This window comes from Mus pahari, chromosome X (genome assembly GCF_900095145.1).
Source record: "Mus pahari chromosome X, PAHARI_EIJ_v1.1, whole genome shotgun sequence".
Lineage (NCBI taxonomy): Eukaryota > Metazoa > Chordata > Mammalia > Rodentia > Muridae > Mus > Mus pahari.
In genome coordinates this window covers 129342831-129370000 of record NC_034613.1, presented here as the reverse complement: position 1 = coordinate 129370000, position 27170 = coordinate 129342831, and the positions used below count along the sequence as shown (strand labels likewise).

General features: G+C 38.5%; 1 protein-coding gene across 2 annotated transcripts in view; it reads right to left on the bottom strand.

The window, feature by feature from the left end:
- Positions 1-27170, bottom strand: part of Fam120c (family with sequence similarity 120C) — a 113286-nt gene that overhangs the window by 23178 nt on the left and 62938 nt on the right. For both annotated transcript variants that reach the window (XM_021187926.2, XM_021187927.2), the window contains exons 5-10: positions 21308-21407; positions 20128-20204; positions 19371-19648; positions 18283-18556; positions 17265-17436; positions 11006-11255 (exon numbers count right to left, since the gene is read on the bottom strand). In XM_021187926.2, coding sequence (XP_021043585.1) covers positions 11006-11255; positions 17265-17436; positions 18283-18556; positions 19371-19648; positions 20128-20204; positions 21308-21407 — 1151 coding nt within the window. The remainder of the gene's footprint in view (positions 1-11005; positions 11256-17264; positions 17437-18282; positions 18557-19370; positions 19649-20127; positions 20205-21307; positions 21408-27170) is intronic.

Sequence of the window (27170 nt, the reverse complement as noted above, 5' to 3'; positions counted from 1 at the left end):
GGCAGGAGCTGATGAAGAGAGAGGCCATGGAGGAATGCCGCTTACTGGCTTGCTCCCCATGGCTTTCTCAGCCTGCTTTCTTATAGAATCCAGGAGAACCTGGATATCCCTCGACTGAAGAATGGATGAAGATAATGTGGTTCATTTACATGATGGAATACTATTCAGCTATTAAAAAGGGCATCATGAATGTTATAGGCAAATGGATGGAACTAGAATATATCATCCTGAGTGAAGTAACCCAGACCCAAAAGGACATGCATGGTATGCACTCACTTATAAGTTGATATTTGTCATAAAGTGTATCAAGTTACAATCTACATGCTCAAAGAAGCCAAATACCAAGGAGTACCCAAATGAGTTGAATTTTTCTCAGAAGGGGAAATAAAATAAATATTGTAGATGGATGGGTGAAGGGAACTGGGTTGGAAAGGGGAGGGGAGTAGGGCAGGGGGAGGATCAAGTATAGGGGGAATAGGGGAGAGAGAATGAAATTAGCAGTGTGTATGTGTGTGGGGGGAGGTCATTTCTAGGACATTCCAAAGACCTGGGATAGGGGAGGTCTCAGGGTGGCTATGAGGGTCACTTTAGCTGAAAGTCCTCACAGTGGGGGATATGAAGCATAAAGTGGTCACTTTATGTATCCAGGAAGGACTCCCAGTGGAGGGATAAGAACAGCAACTCACCCACAAACTTCGACCTAAAATGTGTCCTGCTTACGAGATGTGCAGGAACAAAGATAGAGCAGAGAAGGAGTGAATAGTCAACTAATAACTGGCCCAACTTGAGACCCATTCCATGAGCAAGAAGCAATCCTTGATACTATTAATGATACTTTGTTATGCCTGCAGACAGGAGCGTAGCATAACTGTCCTCTGAGAGGCTCCATTCAACAACTAACATAAACAGAGGCAGAGGCACATAACCAAACATTAGATGGAGCTCTGGGAGTCTTATGGATGAGTTGGGGGTAAGGATTGGGAGACCCGAAGAGGATAGGGATTCTATATGAAGACAATCAACTAACCTGGACCCTGGAAGCTCCCAGAGACTGAATCACTAACCAAAGAGCGAGCATGGGCTGGACCTAGCCTTCCCCCAACACACATATATAGTAGGTGTGCAGCTTGGTCTTCATGCAGGTTCCTCAACAACTGAAGTGGAGGCTGATCCTGAATTTGTTGCCTGGCTGTAGATTCCATTTCCCTAACTAAGCTGCCTTGTCTGGTATCAGTGAGAGAGGATGCACCTAGTCCTGCAGTGACTGATGTGCTGGTGTGTGTGTGTGTGAGGTGGGGGGAGGAATGGGAGAGGAGCTGTGTGTGGGACTAGGCAGAGAAGGGGGAAGTGATATTGGGATGTAAAGTGAATAAGTACATTAATTTTTAAAAACCAAAATACCTTATAGCCAATACTTATGAAGTATTTTTCTCAATTGAGGTTCCCTCCTTTTGGGTAACTCTAGCTTGTGTCAAGTTGACATAAAACTAGCCAGCATACATATACACTTTATGGATTGCTTGCCCCAGCAAAGATCTTCTGAGTGTTTTACTAGATGTAGGGATTTTTCCCAGTATGGTATGTAATACTTCTGTTCTACAGATGGGTACTGAAGATGTGGATACATTCCTGTTGGTAGCCCTGATCTTTGTAGCTTACCCCTCGGGCTGTGAAAACTCCTTCCATTGTTTGGCTTCCAAGGAGGCAATTAGAACAGTGGTTTTCAAGCTATAGGTCATGACTGCTTTGAGGGTCAAATGACCCATTCACAGGGCTTACACATCAGATATCCTGCATAGTAGATATTTACATACCATTCAAAACAATACCAAAACTACAGTTACAGAGTAGCAACAAAAATAATTTTATGGTTGGGGGTCACCACAACACAAGGAACTATATTAAAGGGTCACAGCATTAAGAACATTGAGAACCACTGGATTAGAGTCTCTGTCCTTTATGAGTGGGGTTGGGGTCAATAATCCTCTTGGCCACACTTACCTGGACTTGGGGATGGGATTGATGACAAATGGCAGCCTTCCCTTTCCAGGGTAAAATAACAGCCCAAGAATAGGAGCTGGGAGAAGGAATCCCTGTCTTCTTGGCTAGTCCTGCTTGAAATAGACCCACTTTAATACAGGTGAGGGCAAGGGAGTGAGCCTGACTCACAATTACAGATTAACTGATACCTTGAGCAGATTTAGACGGTCTTTCTTTTTGAAAACTACATGTCTACTTGCATTAGAAAACTACTGTCTATATAGAATTCTGTTCCACTTCCGTTGTCTTTAATACCATTATTCAAATCTACATATTTTAATTTTACTTAAGCAAAACAAGAATCTTTTACCTTGTTTGACAACTAAGAATTTACATTACTAACAGCATTTAAGTGGGTTTAGCTATGCTTTTCATTGTATCTCAAAACAATAGTTTAACTTTCCTGCATGTTATTTCCCTCTATTTTTATGCATTTGAGTAACTATGTAATAAGTCTCTTCCCCCACACTTAGCAACATAAATGTCTGTGGATGTAATTTATAGTCTATCAGTAACTAGATTTATTGTCTCCATTTCATCCTCAACTATTCCTGTTATACGGCATTTCAATAATAACTTCAGATATTTTAGTACAATTGACAGTTACCAGCCTCCATTTTACAATTCAGATGTTTTAAAAAACAAACTGAAAATGCTAGCTGAACCAGTAAGCAACACTGGGCCCAGTTACAGAGAGTTCCTTGCACTGGTCTATGCTTCAGTCAACACAGCTTCCACTGGGCAAAGCCACAAACTGAAAGGCAGCAGTAGCAGGCATAGCATTTCTAAAGTATGTTTGTAGGTTTCACGAATAGGACAAAGGTCATTTATGCCAGCCACAGTCAGTCACTGTGTCACATGAGTGAAGCCACAGTCTAAAGCTTTCACAGTATTCTACATGTTTATACATTTTCTCTGTTTCTTCTATTGTCCTTCTTCTATGCCCCCAACCCCCTGGCAGAAACTGTTCACCTCAAGAGTGCACATCTAGCTATTCCCAAGTGTACTAACACAGCTTGACTGTTGGAATCAATGGCTTCTGGGGCCTTTTATAGTGTTAATCAGTTTTCTAATCAGGTGAAAAGCAACTAAGCCTTTGCTTTTATGAGTCCCTCTAAGAGAAGGAATTCCCACTAGCCCCTAAAATCTTCCTTCAGTAGATTTGATTTTTACAAAAGTTTAAAATGTTCTGAATTTATCGAGTGTATGCGTGTTCCACAGTGCACCTGTAGAAGTTAGAGAACAACAGCTTATGGGGGTCAGCTCTTTCTTTCCACCATATGGGTCTGGAGTTAAAAGGGGTTATCAGGCTTTTGGGCAGATGCCTTTATCTGCTGAGCCTTCTAGCTGGCCCTAGTAGAGTTTATGTTTTCCTTTCTGTGATATGTCATTAGGAAATACAGCAGAAACATTAAATGATGTTGTTTCCTAGTTTTACTAGGTAAATTGAAATGCAGATTTATCTATCTTGTGAGTAATTTTGCACATATGTCTGGGTACCACACATGTGCCTACTTTCTATAGAGATCAGAAGAGGGTGTTAGATTCCCTGGAACTAGAGTTATAGATGGTTATGGGCCAACATGTCAACTCTGAGCAACTGTTTAGATTTGGATAAAATTTTGATAGAAAGAATAGGGATGTATGCCTCCATATCCAGTAGGGCTACATTCTACCTTAAAAGTCAGAGGTTTTCTGTATGCCTTCCTCCTCAGTGATGACTATACAAAAGTGTGTGTGTGTGTGTGTGTGTGTGTGTGTGTGTGTGTGTGTGTATAATATATATATATATATATATATACACAAAAGTATACCTTTGAGTTAGATCAGTCTTTCCTAAAAGGCTATTTCTAGGACTGCTAAAAACTTTATGAACATATATTTTACTATATTTCCATGGGAGGCATCTTTTAACTATAATTAGATGAAGTAATTGAGAAGGATTGGTTCCTGGTATTCAACTAGGCTAGAGTTAAATGTTCACACACTGAGTTCACACGATATTGGTAAGTAATGTCATGTTGAAGCTTATTCTTCACTTAAAGTTAATTTTTAGAAAATTTCAACCACTTTTTATATTAATTGTTGTAAGTAAATTTCTGATTTTAAAAAGTGTGTGTGTGCGCTCATGCATGTGCATGCATCTGCATGTGCCCATGTGTGTGTTCAGAGAACAACTTGCTGGGGTTAATTCTCACCTTCCACCAGGTGAGTTCTATGGGTCACATCGGGTTGTAGAGTGGATAAAGCACTTTTATCCACTGAGCTATCTCACTGGCCCAAAACTACACTAAAAATATTTTATCTTCTTTAAAAACAGGAAATGGCAGTCAGAAAAGTGGGGGTTTGAACTCTTACTACTGTGTCTTCCTATATCACTACTGCTGGGTACTGCTCTATTAGCCTGTTTCCTCAGTTATGCTATCTGGCCCTATTATTATAAGGATTAGAAATATCAACCACAGGGCATATGGTAAGAAAGAGAATAGTACCTGCTCGTGATGATTTAATAAACATCGGGGTACTGATTAATAATAGGCAATTTTACCTTCAGATATTGTCTCTTAATCTTTACTGACTTTTGACTCTTTAAGTAATATAATCTTTTTTCCTTAGGGTTTTTGGCAGTGTGCTAGCATTTGTCATTGCAATTAGTAGGACTGTCAAAGTATCTGTCTATCTTGCTTACTGTGATAATTAATCTCAATTGTCAACTTTATGAGATCTACAATCACCATGCAGATGGGATTGTCTTAATTAGGTTAACTGAGGTAGGAAGAACCACCCACTGTGGGTGTCACCATTCCCTGAGTTGTGATCCTGTACTGTATAAAAAGGAGAAAGCTAGCTGATCACCAGCCTTATGTTGCTTTTTCTAGACAATGTATACAATATGACTAATTGCTTCCAGATTCAGCTGCTTTAAATTCCCTACCATAATGGACTGTATGCTTAAACTGAGAATCAAAATGAACTCTTTCACCCTTAAGTTGCTTTTACCAGAGTATTTTAACATAAAAAATTAGAATAGATATTACATTTAGCATGTGGTAAATTTTATTACCAAAGAATATTTGGTAAATAATATTTGGTGCTTTGTGATTTGTGATACACTAGAAAATCAGATGACTAAATTGTCAGAAATGTGTTTAAGAATAAACAGGTTGAACATGATACTGAGAGTTTTTGTTGAGGACATTCACAGGCCTTATTAAAATAATATAGTATTTGTCTTAGATACTATAGCTCCTGGACATATTCTACACAAACAAGAAAACCAAGTAAATAGGAAAGTATGCTATTACTAAAGAATTGAGAACTAAGATTGAAATGGGCTGGTTCCAAAGACAAAGGCATTTGACATCAAACCTCACAAACCTGAGTTCCATCCCCAGGACTCACATGATGGAAGGAGAGAATCAACTTCCACAAGTTGTCCTGACCTCTGTATGTGAATTATGGCAAATGCATACCCCATACACATACATATACATATATAATAAAATAAATGTAATAAAAGAAGAAAACAAAATACCCAATTTCAGAGTCAATATAGGACAAGTTTTTAAATGATACATTTTTATTTTATGTGCATTAGTGTTTTACCTGCATGTATGTCTGTGTGAGGGTGTCAGGTCTCCTGGAAATGGAATTACAGACGGTTGTGAACTGCTATGTTAATGCTGGGAACTGAACCCAGGTCCTCTGGAAATGCAGCCAGTGCTCTTAACTGCTGAGCTATCTCTCATTTGTGGCCCAGGAATATATTAGTGATGAGATAGATAAAAATCTATATCTATTATTCATTTGGGGGAAAATCTCATAAGTCATCAATCTGATTGTTAAGATAGATAACCAATATATTATATTGAGCATCTATTATGTAGGAGGGACCTTGAATGCATTATTTAAATGCTAAAATGACTCTGTGAAGAATTATTATATCACTTACAATGAAAAAACAAATGTTCAGAAAAGCTAAAGTGAGTTACCAAGATAAAAAGGGCCAAAGCAAAAATCTAAACTGAGGTTGACTGTGGTAGTCTATAACTGTAATCCCAACATTCAGGATTTTTCTCAACCCAAGATGAAGGCTAACCTGGGATACACAGTAAAATTCTGTACCCAAAACCAGTCCAAGGCCAGCAGGATTGCTCAGCCTATAAAGGTGCTTGCTGTGCAACCTTGGCAACCTTAGTTCAATACTGGAATACATGCAAAGGTTGAAGAGAACCAACTCTGTGAAATTGTTCTCTGAATTCTACATGCACATTGTAGCATGTACATCTCCTCACCCACATCATGCACACACATGTATGATGATAATAAAGACACAATTCAAACTAAGATCTTCCCAGTTTCAAAGTTCAGCTTTCTATAACTTACAGAAACTAGAATCTGAAATACCCACTATGAAAAATACTTCCAGTGTATCAGCAAATAACAATTAGAAAGCATAAAAGGGAAATACCATCCCTAATTATAGTAACATATCATGTACTTAGGAATTAAATTATAGATATCTGTAGAAAAAAATCTATTAAGGCATGAAGAAAGAGACATAATCAATGGGAGAGGTAAACTATGGTCTTTGGACACAAGGATGTAATATTATAAATGTCCCCAAATTAATCAATTCAATGTCAAATTAAACTGCAGTAATATTGTTGTAGAAATTAATCTAATTATATATTATATATTTTAAGAGTTCATAAAATGTAAAAATGATATAATTTTGAAATAAGACATGCTTAGTAATTTGCCCTGAATAATTTTAAAGAAAAATTTGAGCCCTTAATAATTAGCTAATGAACAAAACAGAACCAATGAATGGAGTGTGTGTGTTGTGTGTGTTTGTGTACTGCATATGCACATGTGTACACAGGAAGGTGGTTATGATAGGTCAACAAATCAGAGGGAAAGAAATTATTTAAAACATGCTAATAGGGATCTAGCTCAGTATATGGAGAAAAGAAAGTCAAGACCCTTTCTTCTGCATATCTAAGATAAATATATACTATATTAAAAACCTTAAAAACCTTACCTGAAAAGTGTTACAGAAAAATATCTGTATGATCCAGGGGCATGGAGAATTTATTAAATAACTTATCAAACCAAGTTACCGGGTTTTACAAACCAAAATATGTGTTTCTCAATAAGAAGAAATGCTTATTGACATCTACAGTTCTCTTAGCAATCTGTCAAGAAGGATACATAGAAACTAGTGCTGAGGGGCTGGTGAGATGGCTCAGCAGGTAAGAGCACTGACTGCTCTTCCAAAGGTCCTGAGTTCAAATCCCAGCAACCACATGGTGGCTCACAACCATCCATAATAAGATCTGATGCCCTCTTCTGGGGTGTCTGAAGACAGCTACAGTGTCCTTACATATATAATAAATCTAAAAAAAAATTTAAAAAAAGAAACTAGGGATAGACAGGTGAATATTTTATGGATAAAATTTCTAAATTAATAGTAGACTACAGGTAGTATTCATATTGATGTATATTATATTATTCTAATTTTTCTTCATGTAGAAAATTATAATAATGAAAGATTTGGAAAAATGTAGTAATTTCATCAGCTAAAAGGACGTTGTATATAAAATTTGAACAAACCGTGACAGGCCATAAATACACATGCATAAGAATACAAATATACAAAAATTTCTGTTATATATCTCACAGGGAACTTGTGCAATCGGCAAGTATAAAAGATATAGTCTGATAGAGAGTTTGCAGAATAAATAGATTAACAAGAAAGCTGGAGAGATGCTGAGCAGTTAAGAGCACTTGTTCTTGCATAGGACTCAGGTTCAGTTCCCAGCATCCCTCAGGTGGCTCACAACCATCTGTAATTCCAATTCCAGGGAATCTGATACCCTCTGGCTTCCATGAGCACCTTCCCACACATGGAGAATATACACACATTTAGGCACACATACATATACATAAAATAGAAATAAATGATAGAACTTTCAATTTTATATTTAAAAATTTGTTTTTGAGACAGCATCTATGTAACCTTGACTGCCCTGGAGCTTTCTATATAGACTAGGCTGGTCTCAAACTCAGAGATCCACCTGTCTTGGCCTTCCTAGTATTGGGACTAAAAGTGTGTGCCACCACAACTGGCATATTAAAAAGTTAATATAAGGAGCTGGAGTGATAACTCAGCAGTTAAGAGAGCATTGGTTGCTCATGTAGATAACCCTGTTTCAGCTGCCAACACTGATATGGCTTCTCAGAACCATCTGCCTTCTTGTGGCCTCTGAAGGCACCAGGCATGATCGTGGTACACAGACACATATGCAGTCAAAATACTCATAGACATATTAATTAAAATACTTTAAAGTTTAAAAAACCCTCAAGTTGCTAATAAAAACAAAAACAGAAAAACGGGACTGTTGTGTAGTTCAAGGTTAGAGCAACTTCTTTGCACATAATCTTTAGCACCGAAGGTGTGGGGGGGGGGGGGACAAAAAAAAAAAAATGTGTGTGTGTGTGTGTGTGTGTGTGTGTGTGGGAGCGGGGGGGGGACACAAAAAAGCAAAGGTCATCCTTATCAATAGTTAAAGAAAAACAAATGTCAAGATATTGTATAAAATCTACTGCATTTTGATTGTATGACAGTAAGTACTGGAAATATGAAGAAATAGGAAAATCTCAGTGTTATTCTAGGTATATAAATTAGTAAGGCTATAATCTATTGTAATTTGGCAATATTTAGTAAAATTTTTACAGGAATATTTTATAGCAGGGGTTCTCAACTTATGGGTTGTATGTGACCCCTTTGGCAAATATCTGTCTCCAAAAATGTTTGCATTGTGATTCATAGCAGTTGCAGTTATAAAATAGCAATGGAAATAATTTTATGGGTGGGCGTCATTGCAACCTAAGGAACTGTATTAAAGGGTTATGGAGTTAGGAATGTTGAGAGCCACTGTCTTGTTGGAACCAGAAGTTCTATTCCTGGGTATTTACTCCAGATACGATGACAAAGGAACACTAAGTAAACATTTCATGAAAATATTTCCTGGAAACTGTACAGATAGCTCAGTAGTTTGAGTCATGCACCCACATGGAGGCTCACAAGCATCTCTAATGCTATTTCTGGAGAATCTGACAGCCTCTTTTGACCTTTGTGAACACTGCATGTACATGGTGCACAGACATACATGCAACCAAATACCTATATACATAAAATCAATAAACACAGGGTTTTTTAAAAATCATTTTTTGACCCAAAGAACTGGGAAGAAATATCCATCAATTAGTAAAATACTGTGATAATAATATAATAGTTGAAATATAACCCAACAATCAAGAAGAACATATACAAATGTGGGTAGATTAAAAACAGCTGAATGAGCCGGCGCACGCCTTTAATCCCAGCACTCGGGAGGCAGGGGCAGGTGGATTTCTGAGTTTGAGGTCAGCCTGGTCTACAGAGTTCCAGGACAGCCAGGGCTACAGAGAAACCCTGTCTCGAAAAACCAAACCAAACCAAACCAAAACAAAACAAAAAACAGCTGATGGATGTAAGCATCTATGCCTACAGTTCAATCCTCTAGGGATGCTTAGTAGAGACGATGATTTGAGCGCAGAAGTTCAGACAAGCTTAGTAACAAAGCAAGAGTCCATTTGTCCTAGCTAGCTTTATGTTAACTCGACGTAAGCTAGAGTTATCTGAAAGGAGGGAACCTTAGTCAAGGAAATGCCTTTATAAGGCATTTTCTTAATTAGTGGTCAATGGGGAATGCCCAGCCCATTGTGGGTGGTGCCATCCCTGGGCTGGTGGTCCTGGGTTCTATAAGAAAGCAGACTGAGAAAGACATGGGGAGCAAGCCAGTAAGCAGCATTCCCTCCTCCATTGTCTCTGCATCAGCTCCTGCCTCCAGGTTCCTTCCTTGTTTGAGTTCCTGTCCTGACTTCCTTTGATGATAAACCCTGATATGGAAGTATAAGCTGAATAAACCCTTTCCTCCCCAACTTGCTTTTGTCATGTGTTTCATCACAGCAACAGTACATCAATGTGTGTCCTAATGAAGACATGGGATAATAAACTGAGACTATCCATATAACAATCATTCCTAAGACAACGTAAGATCAAATAAATTAAAATTCAAAGAAAGAAACAAAAAAAGTAAGCAACAGAAAGATATGTAAAGTAACCTAAGGTCATAAAGAGAGCTACCACATGTTGTCTCTAATATTCAATCCTAGCTGGTAATTTTTGTATATGTGTATTTAGGTGGAAGTGAATGTGTGTACAGTCAAGATACCATAAATAGGTCCATGAAGGGAGAAAAAGAGGCTTTAAGAGGAAGAGGCTAGTAGAACACATGTGAAATGAAACTGGAAAAGGGGATATGGGGGGGGGTAACTAGGAAGGAGGAGCGGAGAGATGCAGGAGAGGAGGGGTGAGGGAGAGAATCAATCAAAATGAAGGATGCATAAAAAGAGGTGGAATCTTGATAATAGGTGAGCTAATAAAAAAAAACAATGAATGAGGACTGCTGGCAACAAAACGTAAGTAAGATCAAACAAATCAGGGCTGGAGAGATGGTTAAGTATTTAGCAGGACCTGGGGTTTGATTCCCAGCACCCACAGGTGGCTCACAAATATCTGTTACTCAGGTTCCAGGGGATGCAAAGCCTCTCTGGCCTTTGGGGGCACTGTATGCACATGGTGCACAAACATACCTGAAGGCAAACACTCATCCACATAAAAATAAATGACTCTAAAAAATTTTTAAATAAAAAATTGAATTCATGTATGTCCAAATGATGACATGGGATCACAAACTGGGACTATCCATATAACAATCATTCGTAATATTTCTGAAGGCTAAGGCTAAGGCTAAGTCAAGCACAAACCAAAAATCTTTTCACCTTGAAATGTTATAAGAAAACACTTAAGGAAGACGTCAAAAAGTAAAGTAGGAGAGTCTGTTGTACAGCTTACCGGAGTACACAGCACATGAGCAGCAGGTGGGTGGGGACATTAGCTGGATTGAGCATACTGGGCGTGTCTGACTTCATACAGGCCAGGAAAGCCCGCATCCTCCTGTTCTTGTCCTCAACTGCTTTGCCTAACCAGAGCTTCTTGAGGTTTGGGCAAGTCCATTCCCGAAAAGTGAGTGCAGATACCAGCTCAGGGGTCTGAGGTGACTTCCCTTTATATGCAGACCACTCTTTAAGGATCACAGAAGGAACTAAAAAACAGAAAATCAGGAGAAATGGGCTCCAGAGAAGCTGAACATTACTGTAACTGCCTACAACAGACAATCTATTGCACTTCAATATCAGTTGATTTTGGTTACTGTAATTGTTATTGTTAGTACTAGTAAATCCCAGGAGCCACATGCATTTAGTAGGCACTTGATACTTAATTATCACATTGATCCTCATAAAGATCCAGAAAAGGGAACAGTCATAACAAATTTTTTATAGAACACAGTGCTTACGTTGCAGAGGAAAAAGTCAAGATCCCATCCCACATAGTTTTGGAAATACTTTCAAACTCATTTTAAAGTAGATATAGCAGACTAGACAAAGAAAGACATCCAAGGAAGAATTATGTGAATACTTAGTTTTATAATAGATTGCAGGATATTCCCAAAGATTTTGAGTTCTAAAACAAAACGCCCCAAATCTTAGCAATTTTGGAAGTTTGGCACATGTTGGGGGCCAGCCGAGGTAACAGAGACTGTCTCCAAAACCCAAACCCCCAAGTCCTTCAAATCCAACATCAATTAGATTTACAAAAGGAAAAACACAGTAGACAATCACAGCATCCGGCACACCTTAGGTTCCTAATTTGTGGTCTGTTATGTGAGATGTGTGATATTTACTCAATGTTCCAGTTGAGGTTATTTCCTCTCATTTTCCATTTTTTTGGAGAGATTTTTATCATGAATATATGTCAAATTATGCCCAAAGTTTTTTCCTATTATCTATTGATAAAAGCATATGATTCTTTTCTTTACCTTACTTGGATAGTAGGTTAGTTTTAAATAAAAATTTAAATATTATATTAACTTTGCCACAATAGAATAAACCCTACTTATCAAAACAAACATAAAACACTACTTGCTTTGATTTTGTTTGAAAATTTAAAATTTCAGTGTATGCATATGTGTATATATATATATATATATATATATATATATATATATATATATATTCAGTGTTGTTAAATTCTACTAATATTTTTGTTTCATTGTTTTTCTAAGACAGCACCATGGCATGTAGCCCAAGCTGGCTTTGAACTCTCTATACATATGATATAGGCTAATATTTAAAGAATTTTCATATCTATATTGTCTTAATCTGTTTGGATTGCTATAAAGAAAAGCAGTACCAGAAGAGGTAGTAGTGCACACCTTTAATCTGACAGGTATAGACAGGTGAATTTCTATGAGTTCAAGTCCATTCTGGTCTAAATAGTGATTTCTGGGCTAGTGAGAGCTACACTGTGAGACCCTGTCTCAAAAATCCATAGGCTAGATGGATAGCATATAAACCACAGATATCTATTTCCTGTTCTAGAAGCAGGAAAGCAAGTGTAGAGAGATACATCTGGTGAGGGCTTGCTTTTGAGTTTACAGATAGCTGGCTACCTTATTATATTTCCACACAGCAGCCTCTGGGATTCCTTTCACAAAAACGTAAGTGCTGTTTATTCATGTTGTCTTATAACCAACCAATGAGTGGTTAGGATTTCAATTTATCAATGTGGCAGGTATGAGAAAGCATTCAGTCTATAGCACATACTGACTAATCTAGGATGTACTCATAATGATGTGACTATTCTATATTGGAGAGTAAGACTATCATTTTAGTTATGGTACTGTTTGTTTTGTTTGCCATTGCTCAGCTTTATGGTTATTCCCTTCCTATGAATTACCTGAATTAATTTTAAAATCCTATATTGATTTATTTATAATAGTGATTTAGAATGTTATTCCTGTCTTTTTTGTTGTTTTGAGACAGGGTCTTACTCTATGGACTAGGCTGACCTCAAACTCAGAGAACTTCCTGTCTCTGCCTCTTAAGTACTCCCCCTCTCTCTTTCTCCATATATATATATATATATATATATATATATATATATGTATGTGTGTGTGTGCAAGAAGCTGACACTACAACTTTAGGCATACCAAGCACAGGGTCAACCATAGTTATATCCCCAGCTGCATTATTTATATAATTTAATATCAATAATGTGCATTAAAAAGATATACAAAGAGAAAAGAGGAATATAGCTCTATGTGCATGTTTGGTATCCATGAGGCCCTGGTGAGTCTTTAGCATTAAAACTAAATAAGGAAATAAATAAATTATATTAGTAGATACTGATACTTTATCAGTTCAAATGAACTCTACTTATAACTGCCTAAAATATATTCTCTTTTAAAAATGCTTATTTATTCACTTAGTATGTGTTTGGGGTGGGTACACTTATGCCACAGCCTGCACATAGAAGTGGTTCTCTGCTTCCAATATGTGGATTCTGGGATTCAAACTTAGATTGTCATTGGTAGCAGGCCTTTAGCTGCTAAGCCATCTCCCTGGCCCTAAATAGCTTTTGTATATACATTGAAATAGTGTTATAATTTTCACTCCAGTAAATTTAATTTAGAAACTCCAAAGATGTTTATTAAATTTATCAATTATTTTGATTTTTTTACTGTTTTTTCTTCTTTTTTGGTATTCTAAGACTCACTGTTTTATCATTCTTTCTGTATCAACTGCATTTAGACATTCTGCTTGTAAAAAAATTAACCTAGTTCTTCATTACTAAAGGATCTTATTTTAAACTTTTTTTTGTTTTAAGATTTATTTATTAATGTGAGTACACTGTAGCTGCTGTTTTCAGACACTCCAGAAGAGGGTGTCAGATTTCATTACAGATGGTTGTGAGCCACCATGTAGTTGTTGGGATTTGAACCTAGGACCTTCAGAAGAACAGTCAGTGGTCTTAACCACTGAGCCATCTCTCCAGCCCCATTACTAAAGGATATTATTTGAAAAATAAACATATGTTGCTGTGGTGGTTTGAATGAGAATGCTTCCATAGGTTCATATGTTTGAATGTTTGGTCTCCAGTTAGTGGAACTGTTTCAGGATGAGGGGGTGTGACCTTGTTGGAGAAGATATCTCAATGGGGATGGGCTTTAAAGTTTCCAGAGACTCTTGTCATTCTCAGTGGGCTCTCACTCTGCCTCCTGCTTGAGGATAAAGATGTTCTAGCCACCATGACATTGTTCAACTAACACCATCATGAACTCTAATTCTTTAAAACTATAAGCCCATTTGCTTTATAGGTTACCTTGGTCATGATGTTTCATCACAGCATATACCCAAAAGATGCTCTACAATACCACAAGGACACTTGCTCAATTATGTTCATAGCAGTTTTATTCATAATAGCCAGAAACTGGAAGCAACCCAGATGTCCCTAACCCAAAAAATGGATTCAGAATATGTGGTTCATTCACACAATGGAATACTACTCAGCTGTCAAAAAACAAGGACATTATGAATTTTCCAGGCAAATGGGTAGAACTAGAAAATATCATCCTGAGTGAAGTAACACAGACACAAAATGATTTGCATGGTATCTACTCTGCATGGTATCTACTCACTTATAACTGGATAGGAGCCTAAAGTACAGGATACCTAATTCCACAGACCCAAAGAAACCAAATAACAAGGAAGGCCCAAGGGAGGATGATTAAATCTTTCTCACAAGGGAAAATAAAATAGATATTGGAGGTAGATGGAGGGAGTAAACTGGGTAGGGGGGTTGGAGGAGGGAGCAGGACATGGAGGCAGGGAAGGAGAACAGGGGAGACAGAACTGAAATCAGAGGTAGGGGGAGCAATCTCTAGTACATGCAAGAGACTTGGGATGGTTGGAAGCCCCAGGGTGGCTCTGGGGGCCATTCAAGCAAAGACTACTAGTAGTGGGGGTATATGGATCCTAAAGTGGCCACTTCCTGTAGTTAGGCAGGACCCCCAGTGGAGGGATAAGGATAGCACCTTACAAAACCTTTGATGTAAAATGTGTTCTGCCTACAACATGTACAGGGACAAAGATGGAAGGTATGGCCAACCAATGACTGCCCTAAATTGAAACTCATCCCATGAGCAAGAACCAGTTCCTGGTACTATTAATGATACTCTGTTATGCCTGCAGACAGGAGCCTAGCTTAACTGTACTCTGAGAGGCTCCACACAACAGCCAATGGAAAGAGATGCAGAGACCCCCAGCCAAACATTGGATGCAACTTAGGGCGTCTTGTAGAAGAGTTGCAGGAAGGACTGAGGGACACAAATAGGATAGGGACTCTACAGAACGACCAACAGAGTCAACTAACCTGGACTCTTAGGGGTTCCCAGAGACTGAACCATCAACCAAAAAGCAAGTATGGGCTAGACCTAAGCCCCCTGCACATATGTAGCACTTGTGCAGCTTGGTCTCCATGTGGGTCCTCCAACAACTGGAGCTGGGGCTGTCCCTTATTCTGTTGCCTGCCTATGGATCCTCTCCCCTAACTGGGTCAACTTGTCTGCTCTCAGTGGGAGAGAGTTTGTCCCAGTCTTTCAGTGATTTGATGTGCAATTTGGTTTTAATTTGATTATTGTGTGGTTTTTTTTTTAGTTGTAAATTTCCATTTGATCCTTTAAATATTTTTTTTTTAATTTTAGAGGTTTTATGTAGCGTGTGTGTGTGTGTGTGTGTGTGAAGATCAGAGGCCAACACTCAGGAATTGTTCTGTCTTTTCACCATGGGTTCCAGGGAGATGCCCTTTTATCCACTGAGCTATCTTGTTGGCTTTCTATGTTAAATTTGTTTTGAGAATGTTTGTAATTATTTGTTAAAATCTTTTTTATGAAAGTTGCTTTGACATTCTTCTCTAATTAGCGTTGTGGTATTCATTTTCTTTCCAATCTGTCTGAGATCTGCATTTGAAACCTTCATATTTCTTGGTATGAGAAGGAATGAGTTCAAACATGTGAGTTTTAATTTATGATTCTGGACCTTAGTCACATCTTATATTTGGCCAGGCATTTTGTGACCACTGTAGCATGTGAAGGTGGACATGCATTGCTGACAGGTGGAAGAGTATGCTTTGATTCCTCATTTGCCTTTCCTGACACCTTCCCAGAGGTATCTGGTAAAGTAATACACTTCATTACAGCCTGCTAATGGAAGACAGTGGTAAGGTTTTTGCTGGTGAGGGTAAGGTGAGGGTGAACCATGGGTTCTTTTGTGGTGCTTGGCTCAAGTAGAACAGTTTTTATGTAAAAAAAAAATCTGTTGGGCTGGTGAGATGGCTCAGTGGGTAAGAGCACCCCACTGCTCTTCCGAAGGTCTGGAGTTCAAATCCCAGCAACCACATGGTGGCTCATAACCATCTGTAACAAGATCTGACTCCCTCTTCTGGAGTGTCTGAAGACAGCTACAGTGTACTTACATATAATAAATAAATAAATCTTTAAAAAAAAAAATCTGTTAACTAGGTTGGTCCTTTGCAGACTTCCAGGCAGAGAATATTGGTCCACTTCCCTGTCAACTTCTGTGATATCCAGTCTGTGATGTATGAGACTAAAAGCAAACCCTGAGCACTCACTGCTCTAGTATTCCTAGGGTCCCAAGGTCACCAAACAGTCTCTACTTTCTGGAGTATCTTGTGGTGCCTTTCCCCCACATACAATGTATTATAATATTAGTTGTATTTAGCAAGAAGCATAAGGAAAGTATATCTAATCTAACTTACCTTCACAGAAGTAGAAACTCACGTGATTCTTTTGGATATACTAATTTGACTAAGTCGTTCTATAGTTTAAAACAACCTAATAATTTCCACTAACAACAGCATCATATTCTAAAACAAAAACCTCACTGAGGAAGAAAGACTATGGGATGAAGTCCTACATTCTCAAAGTTCACCATTGTTCTTAAAAGCAATACACATTCTGAGTGTTTCATGATTTCAGAATCAGGACTTATATTTGTATATTTCTTATCTCAATGTGCAATCTGGTAAATGATACATTTTCTTAAACGTTGTTTTACAGCCCAAAGTATGGTATGCTAGCACAGGCTTTGAGTGTGTGTATTATCTCTCTGTGTGTGTGTGTGAGTGTACGCACGCCTGTGTGCACACATGTCCTGTGCCAAGTGTAGAAAGCTGTCATGATTAGAATACTTACCTTCCATAGGTAACCGGCGCCGTATGGCCAGACGCTCCATTTTCCGCTGCGTCTCTGCTAGGCTAAAAAGAACTCCATATACATATTGGCGAGCTGACCGAAACAGGAGAGCAGCTGGAGGCAGCTCCATGTTACATTCATCCTCAATACATACAGGGATTTTAATCTCACCCTAATAAGAAAATGGTCCAGGGAAAAGAAAAAAAATGAATTCTTCAAGGTTTAGAATAATGAACCGTAGCTTCTGGAGTCAAGTGAATTTACTGTTTGTATTCAGAGAGATTTTCAGATTAAAGGGAAGAAGCCCTGCTGACTACAGCCAGCTTTCATTTGTAAAGTTCATATCTAATGAACTGTAGTTAACTATCAGGGAGAATCTACCTTAGCCATTTTGTTTGTTTTGTTTTGTTAAGATAGGTTCTCACTATATAACTCTGGATGGACTGGGACTCATTCTGTAGACCAAGGTGTCCTGGAACTCAGAGCTCCACCTGCTTTTGCTTCCAGATTGCTGGGATTAAAAGCTTGTGCTACAATACCTGGCTTAGACATTTGGTTGGTAATTTGTGTGTTAAGACCAGAGGAAAGGAGTATCAGAAGAGATAAGGAACAAGGGGAAAAGACTACTCTGTAGATGATGCCTCCAGAACCAGTCTATCAACTTAGTACATCCCTTCAAAGTTTACAATTTATACTTCTCTCTTAGCATCTTTATTCACCACTTATTCCCAATTCCTACTACTTTCTCCTTTTCTGAGGCCCTTAATTCAATGAAGGGCACAAACATACATGCTTTCCTTATACCTCTTGAGATACATTGATCAGTGAGCTGGGGATATAGCTTAATGCTACAGTGCTTGTCTGGAATGTGCAAGACCCTAGGCTCAATCTCCAGGACTACTTCTCATGAAGAAAAATAACAATTATCAGCTTTTATCTAGTAGACTTTGTAACTTACTCTCACTTACTATGAGATACTACAGAGAACAGGAAGGTAGATAGGAACATGTTCTCTCACCTTAGTAAGGACGTGGTAAATATATGGATACATAAGACCCCTTCGGTGTCTGTGTTCAGCAACCCTCAAGACTTCTGGAGCTACTGGAGGTAAGGGTGGAATGGTGATATCCATGTGGTTCCTTGTAGACATAGATAACAGAGATGGGATATGAGGTTCACTTTCAGCTACAGTGGTTTCTGAAACTCCAGCATCAGCAGGCTGTACCCAAGCCCCTCTGTCACCACTGGGATCTTCCCATCCAGGCTGTTGTTGAACTGCTTCTGTGATTTGTCTAAAATAAAAAAAGAAACAGCATAAGACAGGAAAATGAAGTTAATGAAGATATTTTCACTCAAGTCCTGATCACAAGGACTTGTAAAATTCTCTGATTGTCAAGATGCTGGGTTAGGGCTGGACTTGACACCTTTCCTCGCAGTGATCACCACTTCCCCTGTCCTTTTTCACCTGACACAGACCAAAGAATAAACTGTCGTGGAAGTCACTCTAAATTCTTTATACTTTTTGTTTGTTTGTTTTTGTTTTTGTTTTTTGAGACAGGGTTTCTCTGTGTAGTCCTGGCTGTCCTGGAACTCACTCTGTAGACTAGGTTATCCTAGAACTCAGAAATCCTCCTGCCTCTGTCTCCCGAGTGGTGGGATTATAGGCATGTGCCACCACTGCCAGGTTCTTTATACTTTTAAGATGTCATGTTTACTCTATCCATATACAGCCTAAGGAAATAATTAAGATTTTAATTTCAAAGTAGCTCTATCTCTTTAGAGTAATACTCTAAATATAATCAAGCCAGTATATGAGACCTATATTTGTTACTAAGGAACTATTTCAATATTTCAATTATATAAATTCTTTCATTCTTTTAACTTTCAATTTATGTTCCTCACAGACTGAAAAATGACAGGATTGTTATGTAGCACATCTATGTTAGGATTTCCTAAGCAAATGCCTTTCCTATATGGCTTGGCTATCTGAAAGCGAGTACCTGCAGAAGGATGAAGGGCAAAGAGTAACAAAAGGAAGCCAAGAACATCCACTTTTGCACATTTCTTCTGAATGCATTTCTTATGGTTGTTTATATAGATACTTACTCAGAACCAGCTCCATTTGCCTCGTCACCATCAGAGGAAGAGGAATGGGAAGAATCTGGTCCCAAAGGAGGTGAAGTTTTGGAAGTCAGGCAGTTAGGAAACTGGGATGTATTAGAGTCATAAGAAACAGCCCAATTGGCAAAGGAATTGTCCTGCAGCATGGCATCCTCAGAGAAAGCATGGGATTCCCCCACACTATGGGAGAAGAGAAGAGACGAGTTGGGTCCCATTGGAAATGGTGGTGGATATTTCATTTTCTGGGGCACCTGGCGAGAAAACTAAAGAATAAAACAGACAGAAAAGCTATTTAACATTTTACCAGGATACAGGATGGTTTCCTCAGAAGCTGTGATGTAGTAGATGATACCAGTAGTAGGAACTGTTGAGGTATGAAGTACCTCCTGAAAATATTAAGACATAATTCTGACTGTGATATCTGAATACAATTTAGCTGATCCAGGAAAATCAATGAAACTATATCCCATAGAAATATTTTGTGACATTATACAACACACACACACACACACACACACACACACACACACACACCACAAGTACTAGTATTTACTAATTTGGGTGCTCTCCTTCAATAGTCTTCTGGCCTCAAGGTATAAAACAATAAAACCTGCATAGTCTAATTAATTCTGAATCACCCTAACTCCTCAATTCAGATTATAAAAATCAGGAATGAGTCTGAGTCTAACATAAGCAAGTGATCCTAACTCCCTTAATGAATATATAATCAACAAATGCTTACCATTGGCTTTCCAGGAGAAATAGGGCCCATCTGATTCCGTGGAAGGGGAGGATTTCCAAGTCGATTATTTCGAAAGCCTGAAGCCAAGAAAAGTGCTACGCTTCAGCAATCCTAATCATTTTTACCATATTTATTACACTGTGTTAAACCATCACTGCATTAAAAAGCCTGTTATAAAGTTTATGATCTGAGGATGTGGAACAGTGGTAGATCAGTTGCCCTGCATACACAGAGCCACTGGTTAGATCCCTAACATTGCAAAAAGTTATAATTCACTGATCAGTTATCACAGGCTATTCACAAAATCTGGCTTTTTGTACCTTGTGGGATTTCTTTAAACTGTCTTTGACACCCCCAAGATATCTAAACTGGGTGCATGAGACTGTGATTATGTACGGGTGTATTTGAACTGAGTTCCCAGTTCACTTTAATAAACCTGTCAAATTTATAATGGCAACAATTAAAGTCTTTCAAGAAAGTAAGTGACATGAAGTTTCTGTGGTGAGATAGCATCTGTCTGGCGTAATACTGGTAGAATGAATAAGTGGCATACTAGGGATCCTGTACAAGGTATTTAATCTGGTAATAACCCTACATAAATATGTGAAGTGAAGAGATCACACAACTAGCAAGGAACAGAAGAATTTAAAATTCAGCTCGAGAAGGGGGCTACAACCCTGTTGGTGGAACAACAATATGAACTAACCAGTACCCCCTGAGCTTGTGTCTCTAGCTGCATATGTAGCAGAAGATGGCCTAATCAGCCATCACTGGGAAGAGAGGCCCCTTGGTCTTGCAAACTTTATATGATCCAGCACAAGGGAAGGCCTGAGCCAAGTAGTGGGAGTGAGTGGGTAGGGGAGTAGGGGCGGGGAGGTATAGGGAACTTTCGGGATAGCATTTGAAATGTAAATAAAGAAAATAATAATAATAAAAAATTTTAAAAAGGAAAATAATAAATGTAAACACTTAAAAAAAATAAAATTCAGCTCGCTGCCAAAGACAGGGCTATTTTTATATGCACCAAGTCACAATGAGGGTTAGTATTAGAAGCCCAAGTTAAGGAAATGACATTATCCCCCCACCTATAAATGTGAAAAGGCAGGACACCAGCAGAAACAAGGGGTTCCATTCTGTCCCTAAGGAATAAACTCAATTTAACAGCAGCTGGAAGCCTTACCTAGAAAGGAAGGACCCACTGGCAGTGAAGAGAGTTTGGTTGTGACTGAATAGTACTCAACTGCTTTCTTGAATCGTTCTATTTTGTCTTCTGTCCTAGACTGGATGTTGGAACATCAGATTTTCAGAAAAAGAAACAACACGAGAGTGTCTTTTTCATACAATATACACATTAAAAGTAAAAATGATAACAGAAACAAAATATTTAAAGAAACCCAAGAAAGCAAAAGATCAGGTAGGAAAAAAAAACATTAATTCCAGCACTCAAGAGGCAGAGGCAGGCAAATCTCTGTGAGTTTGAGGCCAGTTTAATTTACATAGTCAGTTATAGGCCATCCAGGGCTACACAGTGAAATGCTGTCTCAAAAACAAAATATAAACAAGTGTCATGCCCTTCTCCCAATCCACTGCACCTCCAAACCTATAAGCCTAGTTCCACACCTGTGGCCTTCAACAATCAACATATGTAAATCCCCTAACATGTCAGTCATTTCTTCTCTTTCCCATCCCTTCCTCCCTTTTCTCTCATCTGCAAATCACAAGTACTAATTCTAGACCGTAGTCATGAACTCTCTTTGCTTTTGAGACACTTTGCTTGAATAAGTCTCTCCCTCCCTTTCCCATCACCCCTTTCCTCAAAACTCTGATTCTCTTCCTCCTGGTGTAACCACCTCCACACCCAAAGACCTAGCTCTAGATCTGTGGCCTTAGAACCTACTTTCATCAAGATTCATCTTTGACTGGCTCTTTCCTCTCCCATCCTTCTCTGTTGGCTGCCATTTGTGCACCTACAGGCCTAATTCCCGACCCATGGTTTAGGAGCTGTAGGGTTTCTATTGCTAAAACATTATAACCAAAACAATGTGGGGAGAAGAGGGCTTAGTTCATCTTACAACTCTCAGGTCACACTCCATCACTGAGGGAAATCAGAGCAGGAACTAAAGGCAGTAGGAACTTGAAGGCAGCAGCTGATGTAGAGGCCATTGAGGAGTGCTGCTTACTGGCTTGCTTCTCTTGTATTATTCTGCCTGCTTTCTTATAGAACCCAGGACCACCAGCCAAGGGGATGGAACTGCCCACGGTAATCTGTAACCTCTCAAATCAACCATCAATCAAAGAAAGTGCTATAGGCTTGCCCACAGGCCAATCTGGTGGGGACATTTTCTTAACTGAATGATTCCAGCTTGTGCTAATTTGACATAAAACTAATCATGACAATTAAACCTTTGTCAACTTGACACATAAATGTATCATTGTTAAACCATAACCTTTTCTTTTTGTTCATCCCCAAGATCTCATATTAATATTAATATCACAATATAAAACATACTTAACTTTAAAAGTCTCTTAAAACATCTAAGGTCTCTTTCAACATTCGATCCCTCTCCAAAATACTCAAAGCCTCCCAAAATATCTAAAGTCTCTTAACTATGGGCTCCTTTTCAATTTTTTAAACATATACTTTTTAAATTTATTTATTTATTTTTTTACATACACATGTGCATGAACACAACACAGCATGCATATGGAGGACAACCTTTGAGAGAATAACTCTTCTTCCACTGTGGGTTCTGGGGAGCATGTGCAGGTCATCAGACTTTCACAGCAAGCAGTATTACCAACTAAGCCATTTGGCCAGCCCTTGTCAATCTCTTCAAAGAAGAAAATTTTTGTCTGATAATTGTATATATTTTTTAAAAGTTTCATTGTTTTTATTTTATATGTATGGGTGTTTTACCTGTATATATGTCATGTGTACTGCCAATGAAGGCCAGAAGGAGAGGTGTTGGATCCTGTGAAACTGGAGTAACAGAGGGTTCTTACTTGCCATGTGAGTACTGGGAACTGAGCCCACATATTCAGCAAAATAAATAAATAACCCAAACAAACACACAAATAAAACCACCAAGTGTTGTTATCCACTAAGCCATCTTTCCAGGCCCTGTATTGTTCTTTTAGTGTCTATTTTTATTAATATCTATCTCCATTTTTATTATTTCTTGCTATCTGGGGTATTTGAGTTTGGCTTCTTTTTCTAGAGTCTCAGGGTGCATCATTAGTTTCTTTTTTTCAAGATAACTGATATTTTGAAAAATCATGTATTTAGCGTGTGTATGCACATATGTGATGTCAGAGGACAACTTGTAGTTACCTCTTTCCATCTCATGAGTTGCAGTGATTGAACTAAGTTCACTACGTTGACAGCAAGTGTCTTTACACACTGAGCCATGCTGATAGGTCGACGACAGGTTTCGTTTTGTTTTTTGAAACATGGTTTCTCTGTGTGACCCTGGCTGTCCTGGAACTAGATTGATAATCCAGGCTGACCTCGCACTCAAGAGATCTGCCTGCCTCTGTCTCCCAAGTGTTGGGACTAAAGGCCTGTGTTACCACCACCTAGCTGTTGTCTGATTTTTAAAATGCAAGCCATGTATAACTTTACATTTTACTCTTAGGACTGAACAGATGAAGTCCCAGATATGCTGTGCTATTTTCATTTGATCCTAAAAATTTTAAATTTTCTCTCTCATTTATCTTATGACACAAATGTATATTGTTTTTTAGCCAAGTATTGTGTATTTTCTGAGGTTAGATTTTCTGTTGATTTCTAGTTTTATTCCAGTTATCTGATGGTTTCCATTGCTGTGAAGAGGTACTGTGACCAAGGCAAACACTTAATTGGAGCTGGCTTACAGATTCAGAGGTTTAATCATTATCAACATGGCGGGAAACACAGCAGCATGCAGGCAAACATGGTGCTAGAGAGAGTTCTGAATCTTGATCCAAAGACAGACAGGAGACTGGATTTTTCTTCACACTGGATGTAGCTTGAGCATTTAAGAGCTCAAAGCCCTGCCTTGACAGTGAAAAACTTCCTCTCAGAAGTGCATACTTCCTCCAATAAGGCCACACCTCCTAATAGTGCCATTCCCTATAGAGCAAATATTCAAACACAGGAGTCTTTGGGGAGCCAAACTTATTCAAACTACCACATTCTCCTCCCTGCCCCCCTATAGGCTAGTGGCCATAACATAATACAAAATGTATTTAGTCCAACTTCAAAAGTCCCCATAGTCTATCACAGACTCAATGTTTAAAAGTGTAAAGTTCATTAGTATCTGGGTTTGGTGGCTGATGATGGGATGGATTCCCGGATGGGGTAGTCTCTCGATAGTCCATCCTTTCATCTTAGATCTAAATTTTGTCTCTGTACCTATATCCTTTCATGAGTATTTTGTTCCTTATTCTAAGGAGGAATGAAGTATCCACATGATGGTCATCCTTCTTGGTTTTCCTGTGTTTTGCAAAATGTATCTTGGGTATTCTAAGTTTCTGGGCTAATATCTGCTTATCAGTGAGTGTGTATGAGAACTGCTGTATCACTCTATTTACAGCTTCTATTTTATTGGTAATTTAGAATCCAGCCTTTTACTTTCAGACTTTACTTATTATATGAGATTCTTAAAGTTGGTAGGTTGTTGAATCTTGCTCTTAAATCCTGTCAGATAGCCTCTCTCTTTTAACTGATAAGACCACTGCAATAGAAGAGGGTTTGTTTGCAATTATTTCTGACTTTCTTTTGTGTTCTCATTGGTAGCTTTGGTCTTCTGCCCTGGTAGTACAGATGTTTGCTTGCTTAATGTGTTAGACATGACTAAGACCTCCGTTCTCCTATGTTCATCTATTGATTTCATGAAATACATTCTTCCCTATGCTCTCATGTGTGAAAATTTCTGCATTCTTTTGTTTTGTTTGGTTTGGTTTGGTTTTTCGAGACAGAGTTTCTCTGTATAGCCCTGGTTGTCCTGGAACTCTCTATAGACCAGGCTGGCCTCAAACTCAGAAATTCGCCTGCCTCTGCCTCCCGAGTGCTGGGATTAAAGGCGTGAGCCACCATGCTCAGCAAATTTCTGCATTCTTAAACTCTGTACAGTGTTCCTTTTCTGCAGTTCTGGCTTAGTGATCATGAATTGCCTTAATCTGTGACAGTTTTGAAAAAGTATTTCTCCATATATTTTAATAGATAATTGTGTTGATTATACCAATCTTGGTTGACAGTTGTTTAACTTCAATGCTTTTGATATATTGTTTTGTTAGTAATTTGGTATTTAGTTTTTCCGAGCTTTTAGAATTGCTGATAACAGGTCAAACACTATTCTGATGTTTCTGCTTCCAGATACTATTTTGTGATTTTTGCTTATGGAATTTAGTACTGTCCCTTAGATTTATCTGATACCTGTATGACTATGCCATGTATGTCTCCTTTATTTGTATATATTTGGGATTCTGAACACTTCTTATGTTTGGATGTATATTTCTTTCTGTATGTTTGTAAAATTCTTTGCTATAATTTAATAGAATATGTCATGTAAGCCATTTGATTTTATCTCAGCCTGTTCTTCTCTGCAACAGATTCTTCTTTGGTTTCTTGAGTATATTCCAGTCTTATTGGAAGTTTTGGTCAGATTTGTTGATTTTTTTTCTTTATACAAATGTGTATATATCATTTCCCTGACCTTGTCTTTCATCCCTAAGATTCGTTTTTCTTCTTTGACTTATCTGTTGTTACTTTATATGTTGTTTTTAATATAAGTGATAGATTGTTTCTTTCCATTTCCAAAATTTCTGTTTGGTTCTTTTTCTGCATCTTGATTTCCTTGGTGAATTTGCTCCCCATGATTTAAAATTTTCATCTAAGTTGCTGATTCTTTCATCCACTTTGGTTCTTGGTTTTGTAAATTTTTTTTGTCTGTGTCTTGAATTAAATTTTTATTCTTTTATTCAAGCCCTCTATTTGGTTGTTGATCCTTTCAAAATGTAGGACTGCCAAAACCATTTCTGGGATTTAAACTAGTTTACCTTTTTTCCCCCATGTTTTTGAGAGTACCTATAGAGATGTGGTAGTGAAGTCTCAATTTTCTGGAGTTTCTTTATTGTATTTTACATACCTGTTGGAGTGTGTATACTCTCCAGTTTGTGGTCTTTTCTTTTGCACTGTTTTAACTTGCCTCTGTGTGGTACATGCATGTAAGTGTGCAGGTGTGCATACTCATGTACGCAAATGTGAAATCCATAGGAGTTTATCTGTTATCTTTCTTTCTCACTGTCTTATTGCCTTGAGACAGTATTTTCCACTAAATCAGAAGCTGGCAGTTTGAGGTAGGCAGAATGACCAATGAGCTCGCAGGATGTGCCTGTCTCTGCTCCTCTCCCCACCTACTGCTGTGGTTTTAAGAACATGCAGCCATTCTTAGCTTTATTATGTGGATGCTAGATATTGGAAATATGATTCCCATGCATATGTGGCAAGTGTTTTACTTGATGCCATCTTCTCGGCCCCTGTTTGTTTTATTTTATATACGTCTTCCTGGTGTGTTGGAGAACCTGCTTGGGTTGATGAAAATCCACTGCCAAAAAAAAAAAAATCATGATAGCTTGACAGTTAGCTGCAGGAAAATATACTGTCCTCCTCACTTACTTTCCTAATAAGGTTTAGAGATAAGAATACTTGTGCCCCAGTTGTAGAACAGGTACTATATTTAAATAGCATAGTAGGGCCCGCCCGAGGAGGGGTGTTCGCCCGGCAGCAGTCCCCAGGTCTGATCCGGCACCCGGCACCTTTCCCCTCCTGAGGAGGGATGTCTGCCCGGGAGCAGTCTCCTGGCCTGAGTCAGAAGGAGAACTATCTTTGCTCCAGTCCACTGCCGGTTAGAGGGTGGCCTGGAGAAGGGACGCAGCTTCTGGGCTCCAGTCTGCACTGGCAAGAGTGTGGACCGCAGAAGCTACAAAGTTCAGGACAGAAAGAAGCAACCTAAATTCTGGGACAGACTCTATTTCGGGCTCCAGAATTTTGGGCACATTCC